At 38.5% G+C, this 23,192-nt stretch overlaps 2 protein-coding genes across 2 annotated transcripts; one reads left to right on the forward strand and one right to left on the reverse strand.

Annotated features, from left to right (window-relative positions):
* Window positions 1-13,879: 13,879 nt before the first annotated feature.
* LOC149389382 (pentatricopeptide repeat-containing protein At1g62350-like) lies at window positions 13,880-14,940 on the forward strand. The gene is made up of 2 exons (XM_089624044.1): window positions 13,880-14,214; window positions 14,304-14,940. The coding sequence occupies exons 1-2, from the start codon at window positions 13,891-13,893 to the stop codon at window positions 14,721-14,723; spliced, it is 744 nt and encodes a 247-aa protein (XP_089480170.1). The 5' UTR covers window positions 13,880-13,890; the 3' UTR covers window positions 14,724-14,940.
* A 370-nt stretch (window positions 14,941-15,310) lies between these two features.
* EXPA20 (expansin A20) lies at window positions 15,311-16,980 on the reverse strand. Its single transcript, XM_089624032.1, has 3 exons — window positions 16,594-16,980; window positions 16,208-16,526; window positions 15,311-15,735 (listed from the first exon to the last, which is right to left on the reverse strand). Exons 1-3 carry the CDS (start codon window positions 16,742-16,744, stop codon window positions 15,432-15,434), a joined length of 774 nt encoding a protein of 257 aa, XP_089480158.1. The 5' UTR covers window positions 16,745-16,980; the 3' UTR covers window positions 15,311-15,431.
* Between the last annotated feature and the right edge of the window lie 6,212 nt (window positions 16,981-23,192).

The following is a 23,192-nucleotide window of genomic DNA, read 5'->3' on the forward strand; positions in this document are numbered from 1 at the left end:
AAATGGGAAGTGTGAAGTGAATTACAAACGTTTATTCCATATATTTTTATACATTATAGTTAAATACTCAAATTAATTACAATGGATAACTGCACAACAATATTATAACACAAGATTGGGAAAAAAAAAACAAAACTCATTGATTATCTTAATATAATTTAGTAAACACAATAGAGTAGTAATAATATTACCCCAAAGCTCATGAAAAAAAAATGATACATCTGTATTTGTCAACATTGAAATTTCCTTGATTATTTAAGGATGAATGTGGAACGGTCAAAATATTTGGCCAACTAATTCAAAGTTTAAACATATGAGTTAAATTTAATTGAAATTCATATGTAGCCCGCGGCAACGCGCGGGTACATCAACTCGTGGGAACTATTGCTTCTCACACGTAAGTAAACCGGTAAAGCTATCTGCAAAAAAATAAATAAATAAATAAAATACACACATTGGAAACATTCACTCTGAGTTCAACAGCGACAGTCTCTCTTGACCGTCGGATTGTAAGATTTCTGACGACACTCCACTACTCCATCAGTATCAACTAGTTTGGACTAAAATACACGTACTTCAACCTCTAATCAATGGTATGAAGTCATTTCCACACTTATTCAACCAAAGAAAAAAAGATTGAACACATCACCTCTTTTTTTAAATAAAAACCGCAAGTAAGAAAATCATTATTTTTAAAAACCCACTTAAGAAACATATTTATTTACACAAAGAATATATTAGTCGCAGATAGCTTTACCGGTTTACTTACGTGTGAGAAGCAATAGTTCCCACGAGTTGATGTACCCGCGCGTTGCCGCGGGCTACATATGAATTTCAATTAAATTTAACTCATATGTTTAAACTTTGAATTAGTTGGCCAAATATTTTGACCGTTCCACATTCATCCTTAAATAATCAAGGAAATTTCATTTTAACAACAACAACAACAACAACAACAACAACAACAACAACAACAACAACAACAACAACAACAACAACAACAACAATAATAATAATAATAATAATTTAGTAACACAAATGAACCTATAAGATTTAGATGTAGCCACATTTTGATGAAGTTTTGTATGTCATGTTATGTTATGTATTTGCAGAACTACAAAGACCTCATAACACTAATATGAGGTATCGAATTGGACGACAACTTCATAACTATGTTACAGAGCTGTTTTTGGATAAACAGTATAATATATATAGATATATGTATACACATATATAAGTTTATGTAAATAGGAAACATAACTAAAAACAGATGTTACCTTTTGTTAGCCGTGAACTTCCACTAAATAAGTAGTATCAACTACTACTCGCCAAATCTTCAAGGATCTGTATGCTTCATAATTATGTCTAATAAAGGTTTATATAAGAGTACAAGTAGCAGCAAAATAGAATGAATTTTGTAGGTAAAAACTAAACTATCATTGGTTTTGAATTTGAACGTATCATTATTTAATTCCATTATACTTATTATATATGTTTTATTTCTCATTTTCTACTGACTACACTTCTCAACCAAAAGGAAATGGGAAGTGTGAAGTGAATTACAAACGTTTATTCCATATATTTTTATACATTATAGTTAAATACTCAAATTAATTACAATGGATAACTGCACAACAATATTATAACACAAGATTGGGAAAAAAAAACAAAACTCATTGATTATCTTAATATAATTTAGTAAACACAATAGAGTAGTAATAATATTACCCCAAAGCTCATGAAAAAAAATGATACATCTGTATTTGTCAACATTGAAATTTCCTTGATTATTTAAGGATGAATGTGGAACGGTCAAAATATTTGGCCAACTAATTCAAAGTTTAAACATATGAGTTAAATTTAATTGAAATTCATATGTAGCCCGCGGCAACGCGCGGGTACATCAACTCGTGGGAACTATTGCTTCTCACACGTAAGTAAACCGGTAAAGCTATCTGCGACTAATATATTCTTTGTGTAAATAAATATGTTTCTTAAGTGGGTTTTTAAAAATAATGATTTGCTTACTTGCGGTTTTTATTTAAAAAAAGAGGTGATGTGTTCAATCTTTTTTTCTTTGGTTGAATAAGTGTGGAAATGACTTCATACCATTGATTAGAGGTTGAAGTACGTGTATTTTAGTCCAAACTAGTTGATACTGATGGAGTAGTGGAGTGTCGTCAGAAATCTTACAATCCGACGGTCAAGAGAGACTGTCGCTGTTGAACTCAGAGTGAATGTTTCCAATGTGTGTATTTTATTTATTTATTTATTTTTTTGCAGATAGCTTTACCGGTTTACTTACGTGTGAGAAGCAATAGTTCCCACGAGTTGATGTACCCGCGCGTTGCCGCGGGCTACATATGAATTTCAATTAAATTTAACTCATATGTTTAAACTTTGAATTAGTTGGCCAAATATTTTGACCGTTCCACATTCATCCTTAAATAATCAAGGAAATTTCAATGTTGACAAATACAGATGTATCATTTTTTTTTCATGAGCTTTGGGGTAATATTATTACTACTCTATTGTGTTTACTAAATTATATTAAGATAATCAATGAGTTTTGTTTTTTATTTCCCAATCTTGTGTTATAATATTGTTGTGCAGTTATCCATTGTAATTAATTTGAGTATTTAACTATAATGTATAAAAATATATGGAATAAACGTTTGTAATTCACTTCACACTTCTCATTTCCTTTTGGTTGAGAAGTGTAGTCAGTACAAAATGAGAAATAAAACATATATAATAAGTATAATGGAATTAAATAATGATACGTTCAAATTCAAAACCAATGATAGTTTAGTTTTTACCTACAAAATTCATTCTATTTTGCTGCTACTTGTACTCTTATATAAACATTTATTAGACATAATTATGAAGCATACAGATCCTTGAAGATTTGGCGAGTAGTAGTTGATACTACTTATTTAGTGGAAGTTCACGGCTAACAAAAGGTAACATCTGTTTTTAGTTATGTTTCCTATTTACATAAACTTATATATGTGTATACATATATCTATATATATTATACTGTTTATCCAAAAACAGCTCTGTAACATAGTTATGCAGTTGTCGTCCAATTTGATACCTCATATTAGTGTTATGAGGTCTTTGTAGTTCTGCAAATACATAACATAACATGACATACAAAACTTCATCAAAATGTGGCTACATCTAAATCTTATAGGTTCATTTGTGTTACTAAATTATTATTATTATTATTATTATTATTATTGTTGTTGTTGTTGTTGTTGTTGTTGTTAAAATGAAATTTCCTTGATTATTTAAGGATGAATGTGGAACGGTCAAAATATTTGGCCAACTAATTCAAAGTTTAAACATATGAGTTAAATTTAATTGAAATTCATATGTAGCCCGCGGCAACGCGCGGGTACATCAACTCATGGGAACTATTGCTTCTCACGTAAGTAAACCGGTAAAGCTATCTGCAAAAAAAAAAAAAAAATAAATAAATAAAATACACACATTGGAAACATTCACTCTGAGTTCAACATCGACAGTCTCTCTTGACCGTCGGATTGTAAGATTTCTGACGACACTCCACTACTCCATCAGTATCAACTAGTTTGGACTAAAATACACGTACTTCAACCTCTAAACAATGGTATGAAGTCATTTCCACACTTATTCAACCAAAGAAAAAAAGATTGAACACATCACCTCTTTTTTTAAATAAAAACCGCAAGTAAGCAAATCATTATTTTTAAAAACCCACTTAAGAAACATATTTATTTACACAAAGAATATATTAGTCAGTAATGCAAGTAAAAGCCAATAATAACATATTTGGACAATGAAAGGAAGATTTGAAACCCTGACGAAAAACCAATATTCCCCGATGTTGTAAAACTCAACGGAATACTAAACGACGTTGTACGTTACGTGTCATGTTAGTCGTGTAATATAGTGGATACTTCAAAATTTGGAGAAATTTGTTTAGTTTCATATTCGACCAACTTTTGAACACATCACAAATTTAATCTACTGTTTCAATCAACTAAAGCACCATCCAACACATACAAAAGTTTGAAGATAAAAAACACATTCAAATTCATGCACTACTACAAATACAGTTTTCCGGTGCGGATGACTTTTGGGTGCGACTTTTCGCACCTAAAAGTCGCACCAAAAAGACTTTCAGGTGCGAATAGTCGGACCCAAAAATCAATTAAGCGCTGGAAAATTTTCGCGAATTTTTTTGAATTTGGGTGCGACCAATAGTGTGTTACTACTATTGGGTGCGACTTAGTCGCACCCAATACTTTCTCCAAAGTTATAGATGCGACTAAGTCGCACCTAAATGACCTAAAATTTTTGGTGGCCAAAACTTCCCCCTTTTTTTACAAATGTCATTGGGTGCGACATTCTCGCACTCGAAACCACTGACACAAGTCAGTGGGTGCGACTTTGTCGCACCCAAAGGTGAAAGTCGCACCCAAATTCAAAAGTCTTTATAAAGCAGCAGCTCGATCGGGTTTTCATTCAAACACCAAAAAAAAAACCTCTGCGATTTCTCTCTGTCTCCCAGTCTCTCCTGCTCTCCCACCCCGTCGCCGCCACCACTCCGACCGCCACCACTCCGACCGCCACCACTACCACTCTCTCTCAGCCTCCGACCGCCACCACTACGCTCCTCCGACCGCCGCCACGACCCTCTCTCTCTCAGCCTCCGTCACGAGGACCGCCGCCACTACCCTCTCTCTCTCCCACCCCGTCGCAGCCACCACTCCGACCGCCACCACTACCACTCTCTCTCAGCCTCCGACCGCCACCACTACGCTCATCCGACCGCCGCCACGACCCTCTCTCTCTCAGCCTCTGTCACGAGGATCGCCGCCACTACCCTCTCTTTCTCCCACCCCGTCGCAGCCACCACTACGACCGCCACCACTACCACTCTCTCTCAGCCTCCGACCGCCACCACTACGCTCCTCCGACCGCCGCCACTACCATATGTCTCTCTCAGCCTCCGTCACGAGGACCGCCGCCACTACCCTCTCTCTCTCCCACCCCGTCGCAGCCACCACTCCGACCGCCACCACTACCACAAGGTGAGTTGATTTTGGATTTTTGAGCTCCGAAATTCAAATTTGGGGTTTCGGATTTCAAAGATGATTTTTGTGAAATTGATTGGTTTTGGTTGCTCATTGAACTCGATTAGTGATGGTTATAGCTTGAATTTGTGGATTGAGTTCGGATTTCCTTGGTTTGTTAGTGATTTGGCCGAAATTTGATGAACTAGGGTTTGAAGTTTCGAATTTTAGGGCTTTTGATTTCTGCGTGTTGATTGATTCCGACGAGCCCCTCCGCTGCTGCCTCTCCGACCAGCTCCTCCGACTTGTCCCGAGCCTCCGACCAGCCCCTCCGCTTCATTAGGTATTTTTCATAATTTGATTAGTATTTTGATTACTAGTTTAGTTTGATTAGTAGTTTAGTTTATAATTAGTTAGTTAGTTTGTAATTGATTTGTAATGAATTAGTTAATTAGTTTGTAATTAATTTATGAAATGAAAATTGGTTCTAATTAGTTTTAGGTTTTTTAGTTTAATACTTACATGTTTAGTTTGTTTAGTTTTGATTAGTTTAGGTTAATTGAAATTGTCAAATTGAAATTGTAATTAGTTTAATAATATGTTTAAGTTGTTTAGTTTAAATTTGTTTAGGTTAATTGAAGTTGTTAAATTGAAATTGTAATTAGTTTAATAATATGTTTAGGTTGTTTAGTTTTGATTAGTTTAGGTTAATTGATAGAAATTGTCAAATTGAAATTGTAATTAGTTTAATAATATGTTTAAGTTGTTTAATTTTAATTTGTTTATGTTAATTAAAATTGTCAAATTGAAATTGTAATTAGTTTAATAATATGTTTAAGTTGTTTAGTTTTGATTAGTTTAGGTTAATTGAAATTGTCAAATTGAAATTGTAATTAGTTTAATTAATAATATGTGTTAAATTGTTAATCATGAAATTAAAATTAGTTAAGTTATTGTATAAATGAGTTGAGAATATTGTATTTTTGTTGTAAACGAGCCACGGAGGTTCTGTTTAGGGTTTAGTTGATTATTAGGATAGTTTTAGATGATTTGTATATGCTTTTAAATGAGTTTGCAGGTTTTTGGTTTGTTAGTATTATAGGGGAAACTCTGCCGAATTTTAGATTGAGTTTCTAGCCTATTATTCTCAAATAACATAAAATTCATAATCTCATCTTCATTCATTGATCTTCGTCCCGTAGCAATAAGTAATCGACTTCATTCGTCTTCGTCACTTAGCAACAACTCTTAATAATTGTTCTTTTTCCCTTTCGTTTAGCGAAATCAATGTCCAATCCAAGTAGAGATTGGATCACCGAGAACAATCGGTTGTCCTTGCAGTATAAAATCGGAGTTAATGAATTTATCCGCGCTGCAAGAAGATTTCCGAACGAAAATTACGAATATCGATGTCCATGCAAGCCTTGCAACAACGTGAGATGGCACGACATTGGAGTTGTAAGGCATCATCTGCTAAACAAAGGGTTTACCCCGGGCTACACAGAATGGTATCATCATGGCGAGGTCGTGCGTTCCGTCGGTCATCTTGAAGAAGTCCCCATCGGAGAAACAGCCCAGAGAGGAGTAGGAGGAATACATGCTGCTGTGGAGGATATAAGAGATCACGAGGATTTCGATGGTGTTACGGAGCCGGCTCCGAGCGATGTGCGTGCGGAAGAGCAAGTGGAAGACTTGTTTGCTGAGTTGGAAGCGGAATTGTACCCTGGATGCAAGGAGTTTTCGTCGTTGTCATTCTTGGTTCAGTTGATGCACCTTAAAGTCACGAACCATTGGACGAACAAGTCGTTCACAGAACTGCTGCAGCTTTTGAGGAAGTCTCATCCAGTCGGTAATCGAATACCGGAGAAGCACTACGAGGCAAAAGCGAAGCTGAAGCGTTTTGGCATGGGATACGAGATGATCGACGCGTGCATTAATGACTGTGTCCTATTCCGAAAACATCTCGCGAACGTCGACGTGTGCCCGATATGTAACGAGAGTAGATGGAAGCCAACTGGTAAGAAGATACCGCAGAAGATATTGCGATATTTTCCCTTGAAAGATCGATTGAAGCGACTGTACGCATCTCGACACACGGCGCTTCATATGCAGTGGCACGAAAGAGATCGCGTCAGGGAAGCTGGCGTTCTACGACATCCTGCTGATGGTACAGCGTGGAAGAATTTGGACGAGAGATACCCAGGTTTTGCTGCAGAGCCTCGGAACGTGCGGCTTGGGCTAGCTGCGGATGGATTCAACCCGTTTGGGGATATGAGCCTATCATACAGCATGTGGCCTGTAGTATTTACGGCGTACAACTTGCCGCCTTGGTTGTGCATGAAGAAAGAGTACCTGATGCTCACGCTTCTGATCCCGGGGCCCCATTCACCAGGAAAAGATATGGACGTTTTTTTGCAGCCTGTGGTTGAAGAGCTGAAAGAACTGTGGGAGAATGGAGTCCGCGTTCGTGATGGAGCCAGAGATGAAGTGTTTCGGTTGCGTGTCGCGTTACTTTGGACGATAAACGATATCGTATTTATCGGGATGGAGCGGCCAGGGGTATCTCGCTTGCCCTACGTGCAACTTTGACACGCCGTCCCTAAAAGTCAGAAACAGGATCGTCTACTACGACCATCGTCGGTTCTTAAAAAGGCGTCACCGATTGAGGAAAAGCAACGATCACTATAAAGATAAGCACGAGAAACGAAATAAACCCGAGAAGTTGGCTTCGCAAGACATACTCGCTCAGTTGGCTGGTGTTTCTTGCACGACTACTGGCAAACACGCTGCCTCTGTAGGCAAAAAACGAAAGCGAGCTGAGTGCGAATTGAATTGGACCAAGAAAAACATCTTTTACGAGTTGCCGTACTGGTCTGAGTCGCAGTTGAAACACAACATGGACGTGATGCACGTAGAGAAGAACGTGTGTGAGAATCTTCTCGGGACGATGCTCAGCTTGGAAAAGAAGAACTATGACACCGAGAAGGCGAGGCTTGACTTGATGGACTTGGGCATCAAGACCGCTTTGCACTTGGAACCAAATGGGAGTGGGTATTACAAACCACGAGCGTCGTACGTTTTGACCCTTGAGCAGAGACAGCGATTTACAGAGTACTTAAAATCTGTCAAATTTCCCGATGGTCTCGCTGGGAATTTAAAAAAAAATGTGACAACTGATGGGAAGCTCACAGGTTTGAAGTCGCATGATTGCCACGTGATCTTGCAAAGATTGTTGGCTGTTGGTATTCGTCCTTTTGTGCCACAAACCAAAGCACCGAGGCGGTTGTTAAATAGTCCAACCTTTTTATTTTCTTTCCTTACCTCTTGATAGAATGTTTGGTTTATTGGGTCCCACTTGACCACCTTCGCACCCGGTACACCCTGTGTTGCTCGCGCCGACGTCGAGCCGGTTGTTGGTCCCCTTGATTTCTTAGGACCTTGGGAATCAGGTTCCTGTGGCGGACCTTGAGAATCCGGTCTCTGTGGCGAATCTCCACCAGAACCTGAAGCGGTCGACATCCTATAAAATGAAAAGAACATTTGTAAATTGACATCGTATAAAATAAAGAAACAACATTTGTGAACATACATCACAAAACAAAAGGAAACAACATCATACAAAAACGTGGTTGACACCACGGATATATTTTATTATAAAACCTCACATATGGCGGAGGAAAACCGTGGTTACATAGATAGTTCTCATTCATCGTCATCACTACCTATATCAACATCAACATCAACATCTTCTCCCTCAAAAACGATGCATTCCTCATGATCATCATCGTCTTCCTCACCATCGTCAACGATATTTACTAGCTCAGCATCTTCAATTTCATGTCGATGATTCAGACGATCGATGTTTGACAATTCTATTGTCAACGGAATCGAGGCTGAGGTGGTGGGGTCGACTTCAGGAACGTCCCAAATCCCTCGATGATTGCATTCCTGAACGATTTCCCAGTTACCACCTAAAACAAGATCTTTGATGTAAAAGACTTGTTTCGCTTGAATTGCGAGTATGTACGGCTCCTCTGTAAACCACTGTTTCGCGGTAAAAGCACTCGTTTCTCCAGTAGTCTTATCGTTGTGAACTAGTCGCCGAGAATCGTGCTTGTCACCGTACCATATACATTTAAATAATACAACACGACAGTCGTACCTATAATTCAGCACTATGACGTCTTCCATACGACCGTAGTAAGTGAAATCATCCGGAGGCACACATACACCGCTATTTTGAGTGACTCGTTGATTATCGCGACGATGAGTAATGAACTTCACGCCGTTAACAAAGCAGCATGGATATTGATAAGCGACTAGAAGGGAACCGATAGAAAGCAAATAGATCTCGTCAGACACGTTAGAGCCACTAGCTTTCATTTCAAAAATCTGGTTATTACGAAACAAAGTATTGGTTATCACTTGTGTGTTTATAAAAAAACGGGTTATTGTGTTATTACCTTGTTCGCAAACCAATCTTTGAATCCCTTTCTATGCTCCGCTTCAATATCGCAAACTCCAGATTCGTTCAGGAAATCCAAATGCTCGTTGTTGCATGTTTAAAACATTGCTTAAAGAAAATTCAACAATGAAATAAGTTAGAGAAGCAAGTGGATCGATTACTTACACCAAATACGGATCCACTTCAGGACAGTTGGTATAGATGTACCACTCCGCTTTTTCTCTTTGCTCATCGTCTAATACTATCGCGTTCATCGTCCCATAAGGCACACACATCTCGGATCGAAAAACGGAGAGCTCTCGCACTTGAACTTCTTCAACTACTTTCTTATCTTCAATATACCTTGCAATGAACGTTAGAGCTTCTTCTACAACATAAGCTTCTGCAATAGAGCCTTCTGGTCTAGCTCTATTTTTGACAAAATGTTTTAACGTCCCAAGGTATCTCTCAAAAGGGTACATCCACCGCATATGCACCGGGCCGCCGTGCAACGCTTCCTCTGGTAGATGCATCGCCACGTGAACCATGATCGTGAAAAAAGCAGGTGGAAATATCATCTCAAGCTTACATAAGATCTCGACGATAGACTCTTGCGCTCTTTTAAGATCTTCGGCTCTTAATGTTCTCGAACTTATCAACTTGAAAAAGTTGCAAAGCTCAGTGATCGTATCATGTAAGCACATATCCCGCCTACGACTCGTGATTGGAGTGAAGTGACGCCCCAGATGTTGGCTGCTATTTTGAGCGCACTTCATTCCGAGTTCAGATTTGTGTACACGGATCTTGACACCGGCGAGGATCTGCCTGCGGATTGCTATCAGAATACGATTGATCAGACTATCATTCGGAATGCCAAGGTCAGGCGACGCAACCAGAAGTCCAAGCTATCAGAGAAGTTCAGGTTGGAGTTTTGTGGGAGCACAGATTACGCTAAGGCGGAAACACCACCGGGATATAAGAAAGAGGATTGGGAGGCGGTGGTAGACGAGTTCACAACTGACGATTAGAAGGTACGTAATGTATGATTGTAATAAATCACAATATCTTTATCAGATTGAATAATGACAAAATTAATTATTTGCATAAAAAATCTAATCGCAACAAGGAGAATTCGAAGAAGAAGAAGACGAGGTCGACTCAAGGATCTCTTTCTTTCTTGGCTCATCGTCATTTGAACGTAAGTTATTCTAATTTTGAAATACTTAATTTGAAATAAATTCAGTACTTATATTTTCATAACAATTGCAGAGTAAGGATGATGGGACTTTGGGCTCAGCGTTAACGACGTGGGAGCAAAAACACCATAATAGAAAAGGTGAATGGACGACAGATTGGGCGAGACGAGCACATGTAAGTCATATGTGATAATTAAGAGTACGTTACTTACATAATAATTAATTTTTAATAATTTTTTTATGTGTAAAGGCGCGGATAGTTACTCTACTGGCGGATCTTCAGCGGCAAGCAGAAGAGCAAGGCGTAGTCTTTAACCAGGACGCCGCAGAGGAGCACGCGATGCTAGAGATTCTCGGGAACCGTCAAGATTGGTACGTTGGAATAGGTCCAACGGTCCCGCGATCATCTTGGGCTATTGCTCAGGCTCAGGACGAAAGCTGGTCGTCAGGCTCAGGCTCGTCGCGGCGCCGCGTTCCAGATCCAGTGGTTAGCGAGCTCCAAGCTCAGGTGGCGGCACAACAACTCGCTATGGATGAGATGAGGCGAGCCAACCAACAACAGATGGAGGAGGTGCAGCGACAACTGTTCGCGTTCAGTCAGCAGTTTTCGCCCTTGCCTCAGATGTCGCCCGGCACGATGCCACAGATGCCTCAGACGACACCGTCGCCTCAGATGCCACAGATGCCTCAGACAACGCCGCCATCAGTTTCAATGGCAGATGCTCAGACGACGCCGCCAGCTTCAGCAGATTACCACCGAGAGCGTACGAGCGGCAGTGAGCGTACGAGCGGCAGTGGACGAGGAGGTAGCAGCAGTTCTGGAGGAAGATTTGGCGGAAGAGGGAGTAAAATGTTCAAGGAGTGGTTTACAAACCGAGGAAAAGGAAAGGGAAAAGAATGAATATTTATTTTAATTATTTGTCGTACATTATAATAATTATTGTAATCGAACAACAAATGGTTAGTTTTTATTATTATTATAAATATTAATTAATGAGTTTTCTAATTAATAAACTATTTAGTTATTTGATTACAATTATAGAATTCATAAAAATAATAAATAAATAAAAAATCTTAAAAACAACTATCGGGTGCGACTAGTTGCACCCATAAATTTGGCGGGTAGGCCAACGGGTGCGACTAGTCGCACCCAAAAACTTGGCGGGAAGACCATTGGGTGCGACTAGTCGCACCCATAAATTCCGCTGGAAGGCCATTGGGTGCGACTAGTCGCACCCAAAAACTTGGCGGGAATGCCATTGGGTGCGACTAGTCGCATCCGTTGGTCTACCCGCCAAATTTTGGGTGCGACTAGTCGCACCCAATGGCCTTCCCGCGGACTTTTTCGCACATATTTTCTGACTTATGGGTGTGAATATGGGTGCGAAAATCCGCACCTAAAAGTCGCACCTAAAATTCATGACCATCGGGTGCGACTAGTCGCACCCATGACCTTTAGGTGCGAACTTTCTGGTGCGACTTTGTCGCACCTAAAGGTATCATTGGGTGCGACTTTCGACCTTTAGGGGCGAAAAAAGTCGCACCCAATGCTGTTTTTTGTACTAGTGATGTACGTAATTTCAATGGTGGTTTCTGCTTGCTAGATCTATTTTCGCTCACCACAGAATATGAACTTAGCAGCGGTGGAGGATGAGTGCATAGCTCACACGTCGTCGTTCATCGCCATTGACGAATCAATGGTCTCTGACCGTCTATTGTCATAACAAATTGATCATCGTTGTCCGTTGTGTTGAGGACCTATTGGTATTAGAGGAAGTGTTGTCGTTTACCTTCAAAATTTCCTCAACGTTTGGATTTTTAAAAGAACTTGTGTATTTGTGGTGGTACTTTCGTGTGTTTGTGTGTATACGTGTTTGTTGGACTATATATACTGCCTTGGATTTTCATGCCTTCAATTATGTTTCCCATGACATCCATGTCTTAGACTATGGAATAACATCGTAGACCTCTATGTCTTAGACTATGGATTAAGGTTGTGGATCATTATGCTTAGAGAACTGCTATTTAGCATCCAGTACATCGTAACAGCGCTAGTGTGAATGTGAGTAACGTGTTGAAAATAATTAAGGACCACAAAAACACATAAATAAATAAATATAGCGTTGTTGCGCTTACAAAAATTATTTCCCACTTTAATTATCACAACATAACCTGTATTCATCTATTACTTACTGTAGACCTTGTGCGTATGGTACACATATGGTGAATTTAACATTTTTCAATATGCAATGAACGTTTGATATGCTATTAAAAAATGACGTTGTATACACACTGTTCGCACACAAACCAAGGATCGTTGTATCGTTACCATTACCGTATCGGGACCCCAATTTTGGGGGGATACCGCTTACCGAAGAGGAAACCGAGGAGGATTCAGGAAAAAAAAAAGAAACCGATACCGGTAGGAAACCGTTTACCGTAGAGGAACCCGACAAAAAATGTAGGAACCCGATGGGGATTCAGACAAATATTTTACAATAATAAAAATAGTTTTCATAGTTCAAACTTTAAACAAAAGTTCATTCCAAACATATACTGAGTTCTTAAACAAAATACAATATCATCACAATAATCATCTATTCATATGACAAAAATCAACATAACCATCACAATAATCATCAAATTAATTGTAATCAACATTTTAATTCAACTTTATCATGACAATAATCAACTAATCTCGAAATTAATTAAAATTCAACAATATCATCACAATAATCATCAATTCATAAGAAAAAATTGAAAAAAAATCCTAAAAAATGAAAAACTCAAATGATACCTCTCGGGTTCCCCGGGATCTAGACAAAAATGGCTTCCACTGAGCGGGATCCGGCGGGACGCACACCAAAAACATCGGGATTCGCGGTATCTGGCCGGGATTCGACCGGGTTCAGTTCACGGGACCGGTTTCTGCAAGTCCCGTCCCGGTCCCCTCCGGTTCAGGGGATCCCGACCGGAACCCGACCGGAACCCCCGGATGTCGAACCTTGACACAAACATAAAGAGATTCTTTTCGAATTTAGATCACCATACAAACGACAAGTCGTTATATTTGTGTATACAAAGTCAGTCGTCTCCAAAACCAAATTCACTGCCATACATAAAAAAAAAATAAATAAAAAAAAAAAAAAAAAAAAAAAAAAACGGCCTTTCGGAACCAGAAATAGAGATGAGTTTTTACTCAACAACTCAATCTCTCACTTTCGCTGCCATCTTCGCCCAGCCTCAGTCTCTGCGACGAAGCTCGACCTCACGAAAATGGAGGTCCGTCGTGACGATGAAGGGCCGAAGTAACAACCCGAGGCCTTTGCAGAAGGGAAGAAATCTCAGCATTGAAGCGATTCAGGCCGTGCAATCCCTGAAGCGAGCGAAGAGTCACAGTATCGAATTGGAACCAGCTCTCGATTCCAAATTCCGGAGACTGTTGAAGCTCGACATGATCGCCGTCCTCAACGAACTCCTCCGCCAGGACGAGTGTCTCCTAGCCCTCAAGGTTTCGCTTCTCGCTTCGATTTTGAACGAAAAATGAAGTTTTTAGGGTTTTTATTAAGTATCCGTGGATTTCCTCGTCTTTTGTTACAGGTTTTTGAAGACATTCGCGGGGAATATTGGTATAAGCCTCAGGTTTCTCTATATGCCGCTATGATTGAAGTATTTGGAAGAAATGGATTGGTTGAGGAGGTTGAGCTTGTTTGCTCTTACTTGACAAGAGAGACCGAATTGAGGCCCAAAATTGAGGAGTTTAATGCCTTGCTTAGGATTCTGATTGGTTTGAACTTGGTTGATCTAACAAAGGACTGCTATCATTTGATGACTCGGGTTGGTTGTGATCCAGATCGGTCGAGTTTTAGGATTCTAATCAACGGTTTGGAATCAATTGGAGAGACGGTTTTTTCGGATAGTTTAAGGTTACACGCTCAGAAATATTATGGTGAATCTTTGGACTTTTTGGAAGAAGAAGAAGAAGATCTTGGTAAAAACTACACAAGCAAGTACATATAATTGGTCTAACGACTCTCTCTAATCAAGAACATGAAATTGAAATGTCTGTATTGAATCACCTGGTTTCCCTATCTTAACTTGTAGAAAAATGTACAATTAACTCTGTGTAATAAGTATGACGAATTATTTTCACCTAGACGCTTAGTCATTCAATGTGCTTATGCCCTGTTTATCTGAAAGATCTAAATACTTACCATGGGTGGTTAGTAATTTTTTATTACCAGCCAATACTATAATCATGCTTAGCTGGATTAATGCCTATTTTATGCAGGATCAGAATAAATTGTCATTTATAATTTTGATTAATCTGAATTATTGTTGGTGCAGTGCAGCATTGGGACAAATCATGCTCTCGAGTCTTGAGCTTCTCAATTGGGAAAGAGGTGTAAATATAATAAACCTTAATTAAAAGATGTTAGACACTATTTGATAGTGAAACAAATAAAAAAAAAGAAAGAACAAACCAAACCAAACCCAAGCTTAACAAAGCCTTGCTTTTCCACTCAAGTGCCAGATTCCATCCACATTGCACTAGAGACAAAACTGGGTCCTCACATTGCCACTTTTTCCAACTTTCTTCTTCAAAGTTCAAACTTTCTTTATTTCCGACTATCACCTTGTCTCATTGGGATTGATGAGGCTTTAAGACTGCAAAATCTATGTAATATGTTCAACAAGCAAACAGGGCATCCATGACATTGTGATTATCTAGAACTGCTTCCCTTCGAATGACTGACCGAATCGCCACTCTCTCGGGGCGACATTGTAAGATGCGAGCGTTGTTTTAGTGCTCGAAGTGATCTCGAAAGACAGAGGTTGTCCTTTGAGGTTGACATTGGTTTGCCAGTTCTGTCCCCAGTTTCTTGCCATGGGAATCCAACTAGTTCTCGACCCCTTCACTTTCACCGCCACGACTTCGCCGTCTAAGCCCACATTGGTGATCAACACTTGGTAGAAATGAGAGCTCCCACTCATTGTGAATCTAACCCCACCTTGCCTAGCACATTTCACCCTATCCCAAACACAGAACTCAGTAAATCATAGCCAGTTAGTTAAATCAAAGGGAAAACAAATACAGTGAACCAAACCACTGAAAATCTAATTTCTCTATAGAGAGAGAGAGAGAGAGAAAAATAGATATCTTATTTTTTCTATTTTTTAATATAATCTCATTCTTGTTTGAGTGAGTTTTAAATTTGAAAATGACAACTATTACAAGATTTTCCATCACTATATGTAGGCATGTGAATCTTCTTGTATTTCGGATTCCATCACTATTTTACTCAGGTTTCAGTTACAAGTTTGCTTCAAATTTTCCTGTATCTCTCTCTCTTTTTTTTTTTTTTTTGTCTCTCAACTTTTTTTCAATCCAAAACAGCCAAAAATATTTCTTTCAGGGTCCAAACATAGAGCGTTAAAACAAGCCAAATAGTAAATTTCATGTTTTTGTAAAGATTTTCTGTACCAATGTTCCAATAAATTACCTCCTGTATTGAACGGGGACGATATCGGCTTTCCTCTCAGCGATCTCGGCGAAAGCGGCCTCGGACATCTCAAAGTGCTCTTGGGGGAAATTGCACCAGCCGCCATAATCGGCGGAGAGCCCGAAATTGGGTGGACAGAAATCAGTGGCAGTGAGAACAATGGAAGGGCTTCCTTGGAGACACCACAAGATGTGGTCAACACATCTCAGCTCATAACAAGCCCCACAGGCACTTCCTCTGTTGAACAATATGCTGCTCAGCCCTGCACTGTGTCTCCCATATGTCATCTTGTGAAGATCACCATACCCACAAGCTCCTTCTGTTATAATATATTTAAAAAGGAATTAGAAGTCTGGGACTTGAAGCAAGACATGTAAAAGTGTTACCATTTATTATAGAGCCGTCTGTTTCCTGGGTATATGTTGCAGTGGCGGTTTTCCATTCTTCGCTGGTGTTTGAAGCAGCAATACATGGTTTCCATAGAACCAAGCAGAGAAGGGTAAGGGTGGCTTTGAAGATACCCATTTGAGCTGACATTAAAGCTCCTACTTTAATGCAAATAGGGTTTTAGTTTTTTTTTTTTTTTTGGGATGAAAACTGTTGGAGGGTTCAAAGACAAGAAAAAGCTTCCTTTTTTTTTTTCTTCTTCTTCTTTCTTTCTTTCTTTCTTTCTTTCTGCAAGAAGGATGCTGGGAAGAGGTAACCAAGAGTTTATATGTGTCAAGGAGCCAAAACCAGTGTGTAGTAAAGTAAAGGTGGTAGCAAAGACACAGCAGCAACAAATTAAGAGTTCTCATTACTGTGGGCACATATCGCGAGGGAAAATTTAAAGAAGGCGCGTATAGACTATAGGGTCATGGAAATGATAGGAGTCTTTGGTAGGGTATGCCATCTTTCCGCAGAGGCAGGGTATAATCGAACGCCGATTAATTACATGTGATTTTACTTCTAAGTCAAACAGCGAGTGGACAAACATTGAGCGGGGTACATTATTGATTATTTGGCCTCGTTATGCAACAAAATTTTACATATTCCAATTATAATACCAATTGTTTGTCACTTGTCAAAAATCAACCAAAATTTAAATATTGACATGTTTAGTACCAAATTGATCACGAACTGAGTTGATTTCGTGACACATTGGTCACGAACTAGTTGCAGTTCGTGACCGATTTCGTACTAAATATGTTAATATTTGAGTTTTGATTAATTTTTTATAAGTGACAAATAATTGACATTATTGCTGTCAATTTTCCATCTAGAATAATGATTTGAAACTAATTAATTAGTAAAATAGACAAAATTTTGAGTATTTAACAAATTAGTCTAAGTTATCTTGTCAATAAAATTTAACAATATAGTTTAAGTTATCTTGTCAATAAAATTATTGATAGACAAGCAATTTTGTCTCTAATACTTACATTTTTTTTTTTTTGGTAAATTTTAGTTATTTCACTAATTTTCAAACCTTAACAATTATGAAGTCCTTTTAGTTTCAATTGATTATTTATCTAGAAATATGAGTAGGGCAATAATAAGAGAGAGAGAGAGAGAGAGAGAGAGAGAGAGAGAGAGAGAGAGAGAGAGAGAGATAACTACCGATAAATATTAATGGGTATTTCGAAGAACTTAATTCTTATGTCAAACATAATTTTTAAAACTATGCTAAGTTACTAATAATCGATGAGAAGAATTGTATAGACTTACTGACGTATTATTAGCTTGTAATAAATAACCACATGTGTAGTTTAAGCTATTGGTCTACAACTCAGAATTTTAGTTGTAAGTGTAACTAATTCGATCAAATTGTAAGTGTTGGATCTTTAATCCAATATGTTGGATCCTTAATCCAACGTTGGGCTTATATGTTAAATAATTATGTGTTGTGAACGATCAATAAAGATGGCTCGTTAAAAGTGATCTAATTTGGTGTACGGTTATTGGGCTTTAATAATGTATCTAACAGGTTATGAGCCTTTAATGTGTAGAGTCATTATGGGCTTCCATTTCAGTGATGGGTTGAAATAGGAAACCCACTAGGGTAACCTGGGGTTTCTCTATAAATACGGCTGGTCACCAGGTCACACGAAACATTCTTGTCATTCCTGATATCCCGTCGTCAGAGTGAGCCAGAGAGAACTAAAGGGACTCTCAGATAAATACGTGTTGATCTGGAAGACCAACCGTCATGGATTCATCAGGTACGCTTCCGCTATTGTTTTATGCTTTCTTAATTATTCAACATGATTCGGTCATGGAATTAGGTGATGGATTTCACCCGTGATATTCGGATCTAACAATTGGTATGAGAGCCAATCATGTTTGAATTTTTGAGAATTTTGGCTTTTATTATTTCTAGTAACTTGCGTTTGGTATGTTTGGGATACATATATATATATATATATATATATATTTTTTTTCTTTTCGGTTTGTTATGATTCTCGAAAAAAAAAAAAAGGGTTGCTTGTCTTCGGATTTGCTTTTTTGATCAATAAGGTTTGTGTATATCTTCTTATTATGAAGTTTTGTGCGCTTGTGTCTTCTCTAGAAAATCGTGCATAAAGTATTCTGTTTATTCATTAGAGACTGTATTGAATTTTCTTTTGTTTGGTCATGCGATTATGGTTTCATCAAGCTATTATTTTTTTTTGTCTTATTCGTAAGGTTTGATATCAGTTTCTATTGAATATACATATATACACCAGATTCATGTTTATCAGTTTTGGGTATATCATCAATTTCAATCGCATGTATATATTCATTCGTTTACATCTAATCAGTTTGAATGCATATTCAGCTATGCATATTAAAATATTTAATTAAGTTTGGTATATGGATTCTTAAGCATCAGTCAGTGACGGCCTGCGGGGTAGCTGCTTGCTTACCCTAATTTTTTTTTTTTTTTTTTTAATGCCTAATGGGCCTTGGTTATTTAAAGTGGTGGGTTTAGCCCATATTAAAAAAAAAAAAAAATTAAATTCAAATATTGGTATTATTTAGTATATATGTATTTTAAAATAAGTTAATTGAAGCAACATGTCATCAAAGTGACCTCTGTTGTGAAAATTTATTTATTTTAAAATATAAAAGGTATTGTACGTGTAATTTTTTGTGAATATTTATCGGCCCAAAGGAAGGTAAATGTTTAACTTGATTGCCTGTATGTTTGTGCTAATAAATACGTGATGATTCTTCGGTTTTACATGTGAATAGTAAATCGGCCCAAAGGAAGATTTATTATTTGATATGTTCATTATTATCAGTATTTGATTAGTGCACCAAGATATCACTTACAAGTCATTATTCTTGTCCAAAGACATAATATTGATGGAGTGCACGGTATCTTGAGATGAGTTTTACCATATTTGAATTTGAATTTTTGAGTTTCGGATTAGGTTTTATCTGAGCTTGTTTGTTTATTTGTTTATTGTTCTTTGTATCAGTTACGACTCCTGGAAATATTTCTGCCAACATCAATTCAATTCATTTGCTGAATGGCTCTAACTTCAAGTCATGGAAGGAGAACTTGCTGATTGTTCTCGGGGTCATGGATCTTGACCTGGCGATACGAACTGAATCTCCTCCGGCACGTACGGACCAGAGTACCTCTGATGACAAGAGGGAGATGGAAAAGTGGGAGAGATCGAATCGCATGTGCATGATGATTATGAAGAAGGCCATTCCAGAAGCATTCAGGGGCACAATGTCCGATAGTATCAAAACCGCTATGGCGTTCCTTGCTGATATTGAGAAAAGGTTTGTCAAGAACGAAAAGTCTGAAATTGGTACGCTCTTGACAAGTCTGATTTCAATGAAGTATAAGGGTAAAGGCAATATCAGGGAGTACATACTAGAGATGTCTCATCTTGCTTCAAAGCTGAAAGAACTTAAGCTTGAACTCTCTGAGGACTTGCTAGTGCATCTAGTTCTGATATCTCTTCCAACACAATTTAGCCAGTTTAAGGTGAGCTACAATTGTCAGAAAGAGACTTGGTCTCTTAATGAGCTCATCTCATATTGTGTTCAGGAAGAAGAAAGGTTGCAGCAAGATAAGACAGAAAGTGCTCACCTAACCTCAACATCTAAGAGCGGGGACAAGGGAAAGAAAAGAAATAAGGATAAGGAAGCTGCGAATACAGCACCTCGAAAGAAACACCAAAAGCAACCAGATAACCCTGAGGAGACTGGTTGCTTCTTCTGTCGAGCTGAAGGGCATGTAAAGAAGCACTGTGCTAATTATCACGCTTGGCGTGCTAAGAAAGGTATGCTTCTTAATTTGGTTTGTTCTGAGGTTAATTTAGCTTCGGTACCTAAGGACACCTGGTGGATGGATTCTGGTGCAACCACTCACATCAGTGTGTCTATGCAGGGTTGCCTCCATTGCCGAAAGCCAAATGATGCTGAAAGATACATCTATGTGGGCGATGGCAAGAAGGTTGAAGTTGAAGCAATTGGAAAATTTAGATTATTGTTAAAGACTGGATTTTATTTGGATCTTGATGAAACTTTTGTGGTACCGTCTTTTAGACGGAACTTGATTTCTGTTTCTTGTTTGGACAAATGTGGTTATTCTTGTTCATTTGAGAATGGAAAATTTAGTTTGTTTCACAGTTCAAATATGGTTGGTTCCGGTTCTTTATCAGGATACGATAATCTATATTCCGTTGAGATAAATGTTTCATTTAATGAATCCTTGCATTTAAGTACTCGAGGTGTAAAGAGAAAATTAACTAGCGAGAATTCGGGCGCGTTATGGCACAAACGATTAGGTCACATCTCTCAAAGGAGAATAGAGAGAATTGTGTCATGCGAAATTCTAGATCCCTTAGATTTCACGGATTTCAACATCTGTGTAAATTGCATAAAAGGAAAACAAACCAATAAAAGGAGATTTGAAGCCAACAGGACTTTGGACGTCTTAGAACTTATTCATACAGACATTTGTGGACCTTTTCCAACATCTGCTTGGAATGGTCAACAGTATTTTATAACGTTCATAGACGATTTTTCAAGATATGGCTACATATATCTCATTCATGAAAAGTCACAGTCACTAGACGTGTTCAAGAAGTTCAAAGTTGAAGTTGAAAATCAACTCAATAAAAGAATTAAAACCGTCATATCTGATCGTGGTGGTGAGTACTACGGTAGATATGATGGTTCAGGTGAACAACGTCCAGGACCGTTTGCTAAATTCCTAGAGGAATGCGGTATCGGCCCACAGTACACTATGCCGGGTTCGCCCACTATGAACGGTGTTGCTGAAAGACGAAACAGAACGCTTAAAGACATGGTAAGAAGTATGATTTGTCATTCTACTTTACCTGAATCGCTCTGGGGAGAAGCATTAAAGACTGCAGCATATATCCTTAACAGGGTTCCAACTAAGGCAGCGAGCAAAACACCTTTCGAACTTTGGACGGGCAAAAAGCCTAGTCTAAAACATATGCACGTTTGGGGATGTCCAGCTGAGGCAAGGCCTTATAAGCCTAATGAAAAGAAACTGGACTCAAAGACTGTGAGCTGCTATTTTGTTGGATACGCTGAGAGATCCCGGGGGTACAAGTTTTATGATCCCACAATTAGGTCAATTTTCGAGACAGGAAATGCTCAATTCTTTGAGGATGTTGAGTTTGCAGGGGGAGATACGGTAAGAAAATTTGTCTTGGAAGAGGAATATGTTAATATTCCCATAGGTGACATTGACAATGATCAGGACTTTACTCCTGACATTGTTCAAGACTCAATTCAAGACAATATTAGGGAACCCCTTGCGCAACAAATTGTTCCAGAAGAACAAACTCTACCACCTCAAGAACATATGCCATTAAGAAGATCCACCAGAGAAAGAAGAAGTGCAATACCAGATGATTATGTTGTATTTCTTCAAGAACATGAGGATGACATTGGAGTGAACGAAGATGATCCTATCAACTTCCTTCAAGCCATGAAAAGTTCTGATTCTCAAATGTGGATCGATGCCATGAATGAAGAGATTAAATCTATGAAAGATAATGACGTTTGGGACCTTGTACCATTACCAGAAGGTGCGGAACCCATTGGTTGCAAATGGATATTTAAGACCAAAAGGGATTCGAAAGGTGATGTGGAAAGGTACAAAGCTCGTCTTGTTGCAAAAGGTTTCACACAGAAAGAAGGCATCGACTATAAAGAGACTTTCTCTCCGGTTTCCACGAAAGACTCTTTTAGAATTATAATGGCATTAGTGGCGCATTTTGATCTTGAGTTACATCAGATAGATGTGAAGACTGCGTTCCTCAATGGTGACATCGAGGAAACGATCTATATGGTGCAACCAGAAAATTATGTGTCCAAAGACGCAAATGATTTGGTCTGCAAACTTAAGAAATCCATCTATGGACTCAAACAAGCATCTCGACAATGGTATTTCAAATTTCATCAAGTGATTATTTCGTTCGGTTTTGAAATGAATTTGGTGGATGAATGTATATACCATAAGTTCTGTGGGAGTAAGTGTATTTTTCTGGTTTTATATGTTGATGACATTTTGCTTGCCAGCAACGATATAGGCTTATTGCACGAAACCAAGAGATTTCTAGCTAAGAATTTTGAGATGAAAGATCTTGGTGACGCCTCTTTTGTATTAGGAATCCAGATATCTCGAGATCGCTCTCAGGGGATTCTTGGATTATCACAAAAGAGCTATATCGAAAAGGTTCTAAAAAGATATGGCATGCAGGAATGTAAACCAGGTGATACCCCTGTGGCTAAGGGAGACAAATTCAGTCTCAATCAGTGCCCTAAGAATGATTTTGAAGAGAAGGAAATGCAGACGATTCCCTATGCTTCGGCAGTAGGAAGTCTAATGTATGCTCAGGTTTGTACGCGTCCGGATATTGCGTACATTACAGGGATGTTAGGCAGATATTTAAGCAACCCAGGGATGGACCATTGGAAAGCAGCTAAACGGGTCCTGCGATACTTACAAAGAACAAAAGACTAC

This window comes from Urtica dioica, chromosome 8 (assembly GCF_054948205.1).
Source record: "Urtica dioica subsp. dioica isolate 48M chromosome 8, U.dioica_male_clone48M_v1_H2, whole genome shotgun sequence".
In the NCBI taxonomy this organism is placed as follows: Eukaryota; Viridiplantae; Streptophyta; class Magnoliopsida; order Rosales; family Urticaceae; genus Urtica; species Urtica dioica.